Source organism: Hypomesus transpacificus, chromosome 10 (assembly GCF_021917145.1).
Source record: "Hypomesus transpacificus isolate Combined female chromosome 10, fHypTra1, whole genome shotgun sequence".
Lineage (NCBI taxonomy): Eukaryota > Metazoa > Chordata > Actinopteri > Osmeriformes > Osmeridae > Hypomesus > Hypomesus transpacificus.
This window is the reverse complement of record NC_061069.1, coordinates 3,242,900-3,256,814: the sequence shown is the minus strand read 5'-3', so window position 1 is coordinate 3,256,814 and position 13,915 is coordinate 3,242,900. Positions and strand designations below refer to the sequence as shown.

Sequence of the window (13,915 nt, the reverse complement as noted above, 5' to 3'; positions counted from 1 at the left end):
CATTCAGCTGATTGCCGTCAGGGTCATCATGTCTCATTCATGAAATGTTGTCAACACATAATATATATAATATTATATATATATATATAAAATATAACAGGTTCATAACGACAAGGTTGAATTTCAAACAAGGAGTTAAAAAAATAGCCATACTGTAGGTTCATTTTGTTGAAATCTGTTTTAAGACTGTTTTAAGACATGAAACATTTATCCCATCATCAGATTTTGCCCCCAGCAGAATCAGCAAAATGCCATTCTGTTTTGCTAACTTTATTCTCCAATTTTCCCTGCTTGTCTTCTCTTCCTTGTTACCATTCCAGTTTTAACAAGTAGCTACTCTACCGTACCTCTGGTGTTTACACACGAGCTGAACAAAGTAAACAAATCTGTGGTTGTCTTTGTTATGTTTAAAGTTGTATCCATTTTATTGCCCTGGTTTTCTCTTTGCCTTAACGACCAACGGAGAAGCAGACAAGAAGATACCGTCGGGTGTACAAACCAGACGGCTTCAACAGAACAGTCCTATGCCTGACACCCAGAAGGACATGATACATGCTGTACAAGCATATGTCCTAAAAATATATTTTAGAGTTGGCATGACCATGACAGAAGCTTTCAGCAGTCCCCACACTTTTTGTCATGAATGAAAAAATGTTAACGTGACTGTCTAAAAGGACTAATAAACAATTTAATAACCACTTCCTTTGTGAAGGGAAGGAATTCTTAACAGTCCTGTTGGTAAAAAAACAAAACAATTATCAAATCAGTATGGCAGTAATGACAGCTATGATACCAAGGCAACCACACAAACTAATAGGACTACGTGGACACTGACAGACTGATAAGCAGAGGAAAACAGAGGTAAGAAGGACATTCAGGGAGGTTATTTTGAATGGCTGCCAGCTTGAGTTGTTGGCATTGAACAAATCCACGCCATTTCACTTTGGACGACCGTCACAGATGGGTCCAAAGGGGTGCAGAGTTTGAAGTCTCCCAACTCTAAAGAGTTTGCAAACCAGGTGGATACCCAGTCAAAATCAGCCACCGTTTTAAATTGTCCTCCTTCACTTGGCATGTCCTAGCCAGAGTTTAACGACACCGTAGCCAGGTAGAAGACTGCATAGCTTGGTTAACCCATACTATCTGTATGATAATCATCTGTCATGAGGAGCCATGTGAGGATAACCCAGATCCCATTCATTGTGGATCCATCCCCGATCCCCGGATGTTAAGGAGCTATGAGACAGCCACTGACGGCTAACCACATGGTTAGCCAACCCAACTGCTAAATGCCTCCAGATGGTGAAGTCAACCAGTAGGTGATGGCGGGATGTGGATGGCATACGGCAGGAGAGCAGAGGGAGGGGAACAATTAAGGGCACAGGCTGGATGTGGCATAAGGTGGGAGAGCTAATGGGGTTGGGGTGGGAGTGGAAGCTGAAACCAAGAGGGGCAGGTCTGATCTGGTCTGGATTAGCACAAAAAGAAGAAAAATTAAATAATACAAAAATCTAATTAGAATTGAATAAATAAAAATAGGGCACCGGATGACCAAACAGGCAGGGGAGGGCTACGGTCTCTCTGCATCATTCATTTACATTTACATTTATGCATTTAGCAGACGCTTTTATCCAAAGCGACTTCCAAGAGAGAGCTTTACAAAAGTGCATAACTCACTGATCATAACAACGAGATAGCCCCGAACATTGCGAGCAACCAAAACATGAAGCATACATTGTGAAAACCAAATAGGTGCCAAAGGGAAGAACCATAAGAGCATGCAGTTAAACAAGTTACAATTAAACAACATAAAACTCAAAAAGTGCAAGTGTACCTGTAGAAAAACAATCAACAGTAAAACATATTTCACAGTGAGTGCAAGAATTTAAATCTGTTACAACCAACCAACAAGAGCAACAAGTCTCTCAATAAGACTCATTGTGATCCTGGAGGAAATTAACGTCAGGTCCAGCCAAGCATTCCTAAGTGCCGTTGTACTCCCGGAACAAGTGCGTCTTGAGCCTTTTCTTGAAGGTGGGGAGACAGTCAGTGTCCCCGATGGAGGTGGGGAGTTGATTCCACCATTGGGGGGCCAGACAGGAGAAGAGCTTGTGTTTGGACCGGGCGCTCTTGAGCGGTGGGACCACCAGACGGTTGTCAGAAGAAAACCGTAGGTGGCAGATCGGGGTGTAAGGCTGGAGGAGAGACTTGATGTAGTCAGGTGCAGTCCCGTTCACCCGTTCATGAGGAGCGGGGTAACATGGTAACATAGATTGAACCCTCTGGAGAGGGTTCAGAACGCGGCGGCCTGTCTGGTCTTCATTCATCTAGTTCTTAGCCAGAGACACTGAGTTATGTTCACTTCAGCCATCTCTCTACCTGGCCCACTGACCTCTCAGCTGTTTCTGTTCTTCTAACAGAGAAAAACTGCCTGTCACCTGTGGGTGTGCTTGTAGGCAGGAGTGAGAGGACTCTCCCAAAGGCTTGAAACCAATTAATTCATGAAAAACATGACCTTTGACCTAACTGTATGCACTCAGAATAATGAAAACACTACAATGCTGAGTTAAGACCACAAAGCATGTCTCTAAATAATGCAAGTCAATTAAATAGAAACCTGGAGAGAATATATATATATATATATATATTCATATACATATACATACAATGGCTTCATGTTTCAGAAGATAGCAATGCAGTATAACATTCAACTTGTGAAACCATACTTGCTCTCAACCTTCAACTCATATTCAAACAAACGTTTGGAAGGAATGTTGAACTTTGGCCAGACAGGAGCTCATGAACAAGGAAAACAAGTTCAAATGTACTTACATTTTAAATCCAGTAGTTTCTTTAATGTTTTAATTTGAATATTTGAAAGTGATTAAAAATACCACTTTAACAGAAACATCCATCCATTAATATAGCAATTATTTATCAAAAATTACATACATTTATACAAAATGTTGATCTCACATTATCTTTAGTCTTTCATAAAAAATGCTTTTTCAGAAAGAGTAACATTTGAGGCACATTGAGTGGTCTTTATGCAATCAAATAATAAAATGCATTACATCATTATTAAACATTAGAACACAAATATAAACTATGCTATGGATTGAACACTTGTTGGATTGAGAAATTGTAACATTTATATTTATTTATTTATTGATATTTGCCTGTGAGTTATTCCCTGTGAGTTATATCCTCTTATGCTGGAGCAGCGATATACAGAAGCAAACAGTTCCAGTTGAGTATTATTCATTACCCGAGTGTCAAAGATATCACATCAGTTTTAAAGATAATCTGTACACCCCCTTCAAACACAAGCATTTTAAAGCCAGAGCTCAGGCCGAAAGAAGCCTTAATTGCATTTCTCGACTGTCATTATCTCTCCATCTCCAAGTTATCTTCATAACAGCAGCTTGTCAGAATGAGGACAGTTAACATTAGTTTGACTGAGTTCAACTTCAGATGTCTGAAACATTAGGGACCGGATTTCATGATAATAATGCAAGTTAATTATTCAGTCAACTATATGTCAATAAAGTAGGCTTCATTAGGAAGAGTTAGATTAATTTCTAGGGATCAGGTTAATTTCTCTAAGTTTTTGAAAGACTGCAAACAAAAAGCAGGACAATAGAAGGTGGGAGAGTGAGAGGAAATTGTAAGTGCTTGAAAGGATGGTTCATACAGGAAAAGGAGTGGGGGGAAAGGACAAGAGCGCCATTGAGAAAGGAGCAATCCACAAGAGAGGTGATTCAGAGCTTGGCCTTGGCAGCTGTCATCTGAAGGCTCTGCAGCTTCATGGCCATGCCCATGTTCCCAGTGATCTTCAGCTTCCCCTGGAAGAAAGCCTGCGAGGCAGCGGTCAGGGGTGAGAGAGAGAGAGAGAGAGAGAGAGAGAGAGAGAGAGAGAGAGAGAGAGAGAGAGACAGAGACAGAGACAGAGACAGACAGAGAGACAGAGAGACACAGAGAGAGAGTTACCAACCAATAAGTACACTTAAACTAACCCATAGCTTGGGTGAATAAAAGCATTGAAAACACAAAAGAAAACTCAGGCTGGTCTACGGCAAGTGATTGCCATATTCGTAACCTCTTGATCTATTTCAACACCCAAGCCATACATGGGAGCATGACTGGAGGGAGGTATATGGGGAGTTTCAGTAGATCCCACCATTACAGTCCAGATTTGGGTTGGCATTCAGCATCTCTGAATCCTTGGCAGGCCTCCTGCAGGGCTTTTAAAAGGGTTCAGGTTACCCTAGTTGCAGGATTAATTGCGGGGCTTGAAAAGTAGGACAGGAGCTGGCATCAGCGGGCCTTGGTGTCGGCCCTAGGCTGACCGACAGCCTGCCCCTTGTGTAACCCACAGCAGGTTCACCACGCCCACCAGCCAACCAGTCCCTTAATGGCACAGCCATCACAGCAAAGGTGAAACACGATTATCCCGCCAGCCCCCCCAAAATCCCCCCCACCTTTGTCCCCCTTCACCCTGGAGAGAGATAAAACCTTGAGAAGGAAAAGGTTAGGATATGAGAGTATGTGTGTGCTTACGCTTGAGTAAGTGGATTTTTTTTTTTTTTTTTTTTTAAGTCACCCTAACTCTCAAGCTAACAATCACGTAAGCAGCATCTTGTTAGTGATGTGCAGAGTGCACTTGGTACATTTGGAGACCTTGAGCAAAAACTCAATCGAGCGAGCGAGAGGGTGAGCGGGAGAGCGAGCGAGGGAGGGGGCGATAGAGAGAAAGAAAGAGAGATACAGCTGTAAATAATCCTCTTCAGTGACTGACTGACAATCGCAAAGATAAACTCCTCCCTATTCAACATCTGGGTGCTTTCATCCACGTACACACAGGAGAACCAGAGGACTCTAGAGTGTGTAGAGCATCATATTCCACATGTCTGAGTCCTGTAACATAGAGTGATGCGTGGTAACAGGAGGCCCTGATCATCATATTCCACACACTTACCGTCTGAGGATTCATCTGGCCAGTCATCAATGCCATCAGGTCCTCATCCCCCATGGCTATGGTGCAGTCTGCCTTCTTGTCTAACAACCAGATCAATGACAGATTACAGTCAATTATTCCTTTTGTTAAGTAGTGGCCTCGAAGAGCACTTTAAAGAGCAGGCAAACCTAGCATTTGATTTGACATGCCTTGAAAATCTTGCTAGCTGACATGTCCAAAAACCATTGAAATTAACAGTTTTTCAGTAATCATACACTTTTTGTACATTACAATGAAGTTTGGGGTGTTAACGACACAAAACGTCAAAAATCTCAATTTTGACAGGAATCGGTTTTCGATCTTTTATGGCTTATAGCCAACAATGAGCGGCCGTGACATCCGAAGGGTTTCCGCAGGCCGCCACACATACATTCCAACTGTGAAAGACCTTGCCCTCTCGTTAAGTGTGTTGGCGCACCTGTGTCGTTGCTGACGGAACCTTTCCCATTCTTCACGTCCACCACCCACAGAGCCTCCTTCCCCTCAGGGCCATCCTTCACTTTAAACGCAAAGACACCTCCTATCTTCTTGACTAACCCCTCACCCTCCTGAGGAAGGACAGAGAGAAGGAGAGAGAAAAGGGGAGAAGGACAAAGAGAGAGGATGTGAAGATCATATCAGAGGCATTACAATGGTTATTCAATCAACCCACAGATCACGCATTTCAAGGTATCATGATCCAAGGTTACTCTGTACCTTGGTAAACATACAATTCTTGTACAAGAACAATCTCTTATGATGCCTCCCTTAAATAGATATACACCAGAGAGCAAGAGAGAGAGAGAGACAGCAAGAGAGCGAGAAAGAGAGATGCAGGTACCTCCTGTAGTTTCTTCTCGATCTCTTGAAAGACAGAGAAGGTTTTGAAGTCTTCTAGACCACCGGGGGCGCTGGTAGGCACTGCTGCCACCTGAGAGCTGCAGCACACCAAGACACAAGTCTTTCTACATCAGCATTCCAAAAACTACAGTACAGTCTATCCTCTGGGCACCACTTGACTACGAGTAAAACATATTTATATGACTAGATGCTTTTGTTTTGAGCTGGTAATGCCTAAATACCGTTTTTTTTGTGCTTACTAGTATCTCAACTGACTTTTTCCATATGTATTCTGTAAAAGCTGGCATTGTTCAAGGACTGATACACTGGTATACATATGTCTGGTTTGAGCCTAAATTTAAACTAATTCTGGACTAAAAACCTAATTGGAGATCCACGTCATGGTCTTCTTCCAGGAACACTCAGTGAGTGGAGGGGACTGGGCCTATTTAGCCAGTTAAGGGGGGCTGCACTGTACATCATGTACAAGCTGTGTACAAAAGCAGTGAAAGTACACAGAGTGCTCTGTAGCCCAGGGAGAATCAAATCATTAGCAAAAATGTATATTTAAATAATTGATTACATGCACACTATGTCCTAGGCCAAATCAACCTCTGGTAAAGAATCTTACTTTGTCACATGAAATCGCATTCTAAGGAATAGATCATGTATTAGTTGTAAACAGAACGAATAAAATAGAGGTATGATAAGCAGCTCAAATCTGGTATAACAAGTCCCTTCTTAAGCTTGTGTGTGTGCGTGTGTGTGTGTGTAGGTGTGTTTGTGTGTGTGCGCGTCTGGACACCAGACTTGTTTAAAGCTTCTAAACAGAGGTTAACATAATGCTTGTTGGTGCTCGTGCTAGCTAGCTGCCAAAGGCTCACCTGTCTTCCTGAGGGAACCCCATCCTGTAGAGAGCGACGACAACGGCTCCTCCTAGGCCGATGTTATGCTGCAGGCCAACCTTTGCCTTGTGGACTTGCCTCTTATCTGCCTCCCCTCGCAGCTGCCAGCACAGCTCAGCACACTGGGCCAGACCTGATCAATCGATCACACAGATAGCATCGAGAACATTAATATACTTGGCCAGACCTGAGTCATCAACGACAGAGGAGGAGAAGGGGATCGGCATACTATGACAGACCTGAGAAATCTGACAAAGAGTGGGGGAGAAATGTGCGCACACACACACACACACACTTCAAACCAATTATTGCCCAGGCTACGTTGAATATCCGTCCGTATGTTCAGTTGAATGTGTGTGTCCAAGAGTACGAGTCCGCTCACAGGACAAATACGTGCTTGAACAGAACCACTGGTACATCACACAGTCCTAGTCCTCCGAGAGCTGGGGCCTGACTCCTAATGCAGACTAGCCAGATGGACCCAAAAGCCCAGATCACACCCACCCCTCCAAAACCCCCTGACATGACATACTTTCCTATAGCAATTAGAAAAAAAGCGGAGGATAAATAGTCCCATTTTAAAGAGACCACGTCACAGTGTATTTGTCCGCCTCTGCGACACACCATCTAGGAAGCGCTCCAGGCACCAGATGGGGGCGGATGTGCGTGTTGACACAACATCCTTGGGACTTCATCTCCGTCTGCCCTGCCGCAGTGGGAAAAGGGTGACAACTTAACACCCCTCCTTAATCTCGCCGGGCCCTTACTCCTGTGTCAGCATTAAAGCTAAGCATTTCATCCCATTTCGCTAATGGGCTTTGATGCCTTCCTATTATCCCAGCAAGATGAAGGACTTAAAAGGGGTAAAGACTTGTTCATGTAGCCACTGAGCGCAACCGTTCCAATCTGTAGGGTTCTTCTTATTCTGGAGGAATGTGTAGAGGGCCTTATGACGGATGGTATGACAGAGTAGTCAGGTCAACCAGCATTGGACCACTGCTTCCTTGGTCCTAACCATCTCTCTGGCCCCCTTCACTCCCAGCAACCAAAACCCCAAGCCTCTGGACGAGCACATAGCCTTAAGAGAAAAACGGAGTGTGTTTGTCTCGAGGCCACTTCCGCTGTGAAGGCCACACTGTGACCATGGTAGAAGAAGCCGCTAACCCCTAGTAGGGGGAGTCAACGTGTTGTGCAATGGAGAGTTGGAAACACTAAACCGTGGCTGTGTGAGGCAGCCAGGCCAAGCCGCTACAGCACAGAGGATCTCACGCGGTATCCAGGCCAGGGGTTAGCGCATTAGCACCAGGATTAGGAGCAAGATCAGAGATCAGGAGTCAGAGAAGAAGTGAGAGACGGGACATTACAAAGCCCCCGGAGCCCGAGTGGTCGAAGGCTGAGAGAAATGAGACGATATACAACTGCGGCCACGACCGAGCAGCGACTCAAACAAAGACAGTTGAGAGAGAACGAGGAAAGTGGAAAGGTCATTGTGGATGTTTTCCAGCGGGCAGTGGTACCTGCCGAGACGTGGACTGATTTATGAGACTTAAGCTGGAGTGGTCAAAATGCAACAGGTTGAGGCTGAGCTGCCTTATCTCCAGGGCCTGTCTGTACGTGTGGGTGTGAAGGCATGCGTGGGTGTGTGGGTGTGTGGTGTGGCTAAGGGCTCTTGCCAAAAGCAGAAGACGACCAACACGTGGCCGTGAAACTGAGCTTTTTGTTTCGCTGGCCCTCCCATTTTAGCGTTGTCTAGGACTACCCAAGACAGCATGCCAAGTCTGCAGCCTGTGAGCCTCACATACACGGATGGATGGACAGAGACTGAGTACAGAAAAAGCTTCCTTCCATTCCTGTGAGACAAGAGCCCTCTAGTGGCCATTAAAGATACACGAAAAACAAAGTGCCGTTTCTGATTTAGGTTGACATTTCACGAAGTAAACTTCGAGAGTTGCTTATAGGATGACGTACTCCCTTCTCTTCTGGGTTGATTGAAATGTTTAGAAATAGTATTTCCAGGTCGTGTATGCCAATGGCATATGTTGTAGGCCTTCGTGAGCAGAGTTGTGGGGGTCAGAAGGGTTAGCAAGCTGGGTGTACCTGTGGCTCCCAGAGGATGTCCTTTGGAGATGAGCCCTCCGCTGGGGTTAACCACCCACTTGCCCCCGTACGTGTTGTCTCCCCTGTCTATCAGCTCTCCGGCCTTCCCTGTACACAACACATGCAGACAGGAAACAAACTTGGATGTTGCATCATAAGGGCAATGGATCAGTGTCGGTGCTTTCAGAGCTCTCGTTCTACGCGTGCTGAGACGACCGTGGCTCTCCGTGCTCACCCTCAGGACACAGCCCCAGGGCCTCGTACGTGATCAGCTCATTGGCTGAGAAGCAGTCGTGGAGCTCGATGACGTCGACGTCGCTGGGCTTGAGGCCGGCCGTCTCGAAGCACTTCTGAGCTGCCAGCTTTGTCATGTCGTACCCCACCTGAGGAAAACAAACCGTTAGCGACCGTTGTCCTCTCTGGTGAGCTCAATAAAGACTGGAACAAGCCGATCTCAGGCGAGGACCAACGTCACAGAGTCTCTTCCTTACCATCTTCATGCAGCTGTTCTCCTCGAACGTGCTGGAGAGGTCCGTCACCATCTCCTGGGCCAGGATCTCCACCGCCTGGCCCTCCAGACCGTGGCGCCTCACAAAGTCCTCGCTGGCCAGGATGGCTGCTCCAGCACCATCTGACGTGGGGCTGGAAGTAGAAACCAGTTGGACTGTTTTTAGGCTTGCAGTTCGAGAAGAAACTAGTCAGGACGCTTGTGTCCCTGTATGCTGCTTTGGATAAAAGTATCTGTTAAATGAATACATTACCAGCACTGTAGAAGAGTGAGGAACTCAAACACTTTTCTGGAATTAATGACCTGCTCCAAGCTGTACTCATCTCGGAACTGGGAGTACCTGTTCAATAGAAGACATGCAAGTTTAAATACAAAAATGTAATTGAATTGAATGTAAATTGAAATGAATAAGCCTTACGGGTTGTTGGTGGAATGCTTGTGGTTCTTCCATGCAATCTTGGCAAAGTGCTCTGGTTTAGTGCCTGGGAGAAACAGAAACATTAACTGAAACAAACCAGACAGATTTAAAAGCTTTGATAAAAACGACACGTTGGTGAGTCCTACCATATTTCTCCATGTGCTCTCTGCCGGCGTTGCCAAACATCTGGGGAGCAGCCGGGGCAGCCACCATCCCATAGCGGTTGATCATTACCTCCATGTGCTTATCCATGGGGTTGGTCCTGTCCATGTACTACACATCAGTCAGAAATGATGTCAATATCAATAAATGATTCCCATTTTGCACATTGTTTACATCTAAGTGTTATGATTGAACATTTTCCTTAAATGCTCATTTTGTACCTTTGAGGATAAGGAACCCCTCTCCATTTTCTCAAACCCAAGGGCTAGCGCACAGTCAACCAGTCCTGTAAAGCCAGTTGAACACAATTCATCAGACACATAAAGTGCAGCAGAACAGTGAATACCACATATGCTCTGGGAATTATGTTTATCTGTGCCAAATTATTTGGAATTGGCCTGAGGTTTCATATCTACCCATGGAACAATGAAAGGACACCTAGGGCTAATGCCACCTGGTCTGGATAAAACTCCTGCCATGTGAACCAAGGTTTCTTGGTTCACTACCAACCATGTCCCTTAGTAGCCATGTTTCTTGGTTCACTACCAACCATGTCCCTTAGTAGCCATGTTTCTTGGTTCACTACCAACCATGTCCCTTAGTAGCCATGTTTCTTGGTTCACTACCAACCATGTCCCTTAGTAGCCATGTTTCTTGGTTCACTACCAACCATGTCCCTTAGTAGCCATGTTTCTTGGTTCACTACCAACCATGTCCCTTAGTAGCCATGTTTCTTGGTTCACTACCAACCATGTCCCTTAGTAGCCATGTTTCTTGGTTCACTACCATTCACTTAGTCACTATTACAGAGGGGATGCTGTGTACCACTGACCTCCCTGCACCAGCTGGCGAGCCATGAACAGGGCAGCGGAGCCAGTGGAGCAGTTGTTGTTGACATTGATGATGGGGATGCCAGACAGACCCAGGCCGTGGTAGATGGCCCTTTGGCCACAGGTGGAGTCACCTGCAGAGAGAGACAGAAGGGAGGCAGAGTGGAACAGGAGGATTACACACTAAAACATCTCACAGCACTTTGAGTTATTATAATCTGTTCACTTACCATACACATAGCCCACACAGGCTTGCTCTATGGCAGAGTAGGGTATCCCAGCATCTGCTAAGGCCTTCTGACCTGTTAAAAATGAACGACGATGACTCAAAGTTGAGGGACTGCATTTAGACAAAACATGAGAGCAGCTAGAAGCGTTTTTCTCTTGCAAGTAATAACATTACAAACACCTGCTTCCTTGGCCATGTCTGGGTAGTCAAAGTCTTCCAATCCAGGCTTCTCAAACTAGACAACGCAGAGAGAAGAATATGTTGGACCACAGTGACATACAGCGACACTAGGGGACGCAATGTAGCATTCAGTTTGTTTATCTGTACTTTACTGCATGACCCTTAACACAGTAACAATGACCATGGAGTTTTGGACTGTGATAAGCTTAGTAGCCAATTCTTGTATTGGCACAATTTAGTTTGAGACATTACAATATATATATAGCTATATAAAAAAGATGTAGCCACAAGCTAACGAGCTAACTTCGACAACAGTACAGTACGACCATGTCCATCCAAGAAAAGATGACTCTTTAACCATGCCAAAACAAACGTTGGCATGGCATTTGAAAATACTAGCCTAGCTCTACCTATTTTGACGCTGCAGCTGCATTGTAGAAAGTGCAAAGAGTTAGTGAGCTAGTAAACCACTATCTAACTGCTAACTTAGCTGACAGCTAGCAAGTAGCTGCAATGGTTAGCAGTCTAGTTAGCCAGCTACTGTACTCTGGCAGTACAGTACTCAAATTAATCCATTAGTTCACGACATGCACGAAAGATTTACCTTTGTCATTCCTACTCCAATGACAAACACCCTGTTCCTTTGAGGTGCCATGATCGGTGTCCTTCGACAGGTGGTTCCAGAAAATGAGTGAACCAAGGGAAAGATGTCAGGTTTCCTTATCCTTCCTTGCTTGATGGCTACCTTTGCTCGCATTACCCACAATGCTTTTCTCATAGACATTCCCTGGATAGGGTTGACGACTTTGTGCTGTGAGGCAAGCAAATCCCTTTAGTGCTTGAAGTACCCTGTTCGTACCCTCGATCAATTAATAGTTCAAGGCAACTTTTCTTGACGTAGGAAAATGGGGTGCTAGTAGGCTATAACCATTTCGGGTTGGTTTCAAATTCAGAAAAAAATCTACTATGAAAAAGCCAGTATTTTGAGGCAGGTTAGATAAGAGAGAAAAAATTGGCAAGTAAGTTTAGGATATTTTGATTTGAGTTTAAGGAAATGTCATACCATCAAATCAAAATGTATTTGTATAACCCTTTTTACAATCAATGCCACAGAGGGCTTCACATATGCCCATAGAACTGCCCCTCAACCAACTAAAGCCTCAAGGAAGACAAGGTAAAACTCCTAGAAAAACTCACTAGAGGAGAAAAATGGAAGAAACCTTGGGAGGAGGAATTTAGTGAGGGATCCCCTCCTCCAGAGACGGTTGGTGAAAGAGAGGTGCAGAACACAGGCTAAACATAGTCATACAGCAGGGAAGTGTCAATGGTGTTGACACACCAAAATCCAGTGTTCAACTTGGGTCAGAGTTGGTACATTTCAGTTTAAGCAGAGGTAGCCACAGGGCTGTGGACTGTGACCGGCGCGCATCACAAGCTGGGGATGAGGAAAGGGACCGGGAACTTGCTGTTGTCCGTCAGGGAGACTGGTGTCCACTTGGTGACTAGATCCAGCTTTGGCAGACTGTCACAGATCGATGTCCACTGGCGACCAGGTCCAGCAGACCGACGACCAATCAGATGATGACAGCTCAAACCCCCCCACACCAAAGGGAGGTGTGGAGGGGGAACAGAGAGAGGAGAGCAGGAATTAGAGAATAAAATGAGCAACTAACAGTTACAGTAATATTAGAACAAGGTCCCCACCGGTCAAGTGTGGACTAGTGCAGCAATTTAGCAGACCAAAAGGGGTATTTGATGCAGCCCTAGACACTAAGATAGCGCCAGCCCCACTCGGTTGGAACATGAAATCTGTTTCAGGGAAGAGAAACTCTGAAATACGAATAAGAATGCCCCATCCCCTGTCGTCACCAACTAGTAACAGAAACAATAACAGTAACAATATACAGTAGCAAGTTGACTTTGTTTGTAAAATCAAGTCGGGCCTTTGTGGACATATAAAAGCTTTATTTGTAATTTAAAAGTTATATATAATTCATATACAGACAAACACACACTTCTAGTTTACATTAAAAGTACTTACACACAGACTTTAGTAGTTGTAGAACTGATTAAACAAAAAACTAACTTTGAATGTCGAAACGGTATCAGCCTCATTAATTGAGACAGGTCATTTGTTCCAGAGAAGAGGTGCTCGATATGAAAACGCCCTGCCTCCAGCAGTTTTTAAAATACATTTTGGGAACCACCAGATATCCGTTATCTTGGGATCTTAGTGGCCCTAAGGGGTGATGGGGTGCAAGAAGAACAGAGAGGTATAGTGGTGATAATCAATGCAGAGATTTGTAGTAGAAGGACTTTGAAATCAACTCTGAGATGTTATGTTATCATACCTTCTGGTTTTGGTCAGTAGTCTAGCAGCAGCATTTTGCATCAGCTGTAAACATTTTTATGTTGGTGCTTGGGAGGCCAGAGAATAATACATTGCAGTAGTCCAATTGGCATGTAACAAATGCATGTATTAGTTTTTCAGCATCATCCTTTGAGAGGAAATTCCTTATTTTAGCTATGTTACGTAGATGGAAAAATAAAAATTCTGGTCATTTGCTTAATATGGTACTCGAACGAGAGGTCTGGGTCCATTGTGACTCCTAGATATTTGACCAGCTGGCTTTGAGAGACTTTGATGCCGTTTAGGTGTAAGGTCAGATTGGATAAATTATTTCAAATTTGCACCTCTGTTTTATCCGAATTGAGAAGAAGGAAATTTGCTGTCATCCAAGTTCTTATCC

The 13,915-nt window shown here is 44.5% G+C and overlaps 1 protein-coding gene across 1 annotated transcript; it reads right to left on the bottom strand.

Annotated features, from left to right (window-relative positions):
• Nucleotides 1-2,828: 2,828 nt before the first annotated feature.
• scp2a (sterol carrier protein 2a) lies at nucleotides 2,829-11,943 on the bottom strand. Its single transcript, XM_047026977.1, has 16 exons — nucleotides 11,770-11,943; nucleotides 11,166-11,220; nucleotides 10,987-11,058; nucleotides 10,759-10,890; nucleotides 10,148-10,212; nucleotides 9,911-10,037; nucleotides 9,765-9,828; nucleotides 9,600-9,686; nucleotides 9,330-9,480; nucleotides 9,074-9,221; nucleotides 8,839-8,946; nucleotides 6,721-6,874; nucleotides 5,838-5,934; nucleotides 5,436-5,565; nucleotides 4,979-5,058; nucleotides 2,829-3,857 (listed from the first exon to the last, which is right to left on the bottom strand). The coding sequence occupies exons 1-16, from the start codon at nucleotides 11,941-11,943 to the stop codon at nucleotides 3,762-3,764; spliced, it is 1,740 nt and encodes a 579-aa protein (XP_046882933.1). The 3' UTR covers nucleotides 2,829-3,761.
• Between the last annotated feature and the right edge of the window lie 1,972 nt (nucleotides 11,944-13,915).

Bases quoted from the DNA above. Each gene is read 5' to 3' on its own strand.
- scp2a (XM_047026977.1), bottom strand. From the start codon at position 11,943: ATGAGAAAAGCATTGTGGGTAATGCGAGCAAAGGTAGCCATCAAGCAA. The intron at 9,829-9,910 runs GTAGGACTCACC...TGTTTCTCCCAG, and splicing joins AGAGCACATGGAGAAATATG to GCACTAAACCAGAGCACTTT. The intron at 5,566-5,837 runs GTACCTGCATCT...GTCCTTCCTCAG, and splicing joins TCGAGAAGAAACTACAGGAG to GAGGGTGAGGGGTTAGTCAA.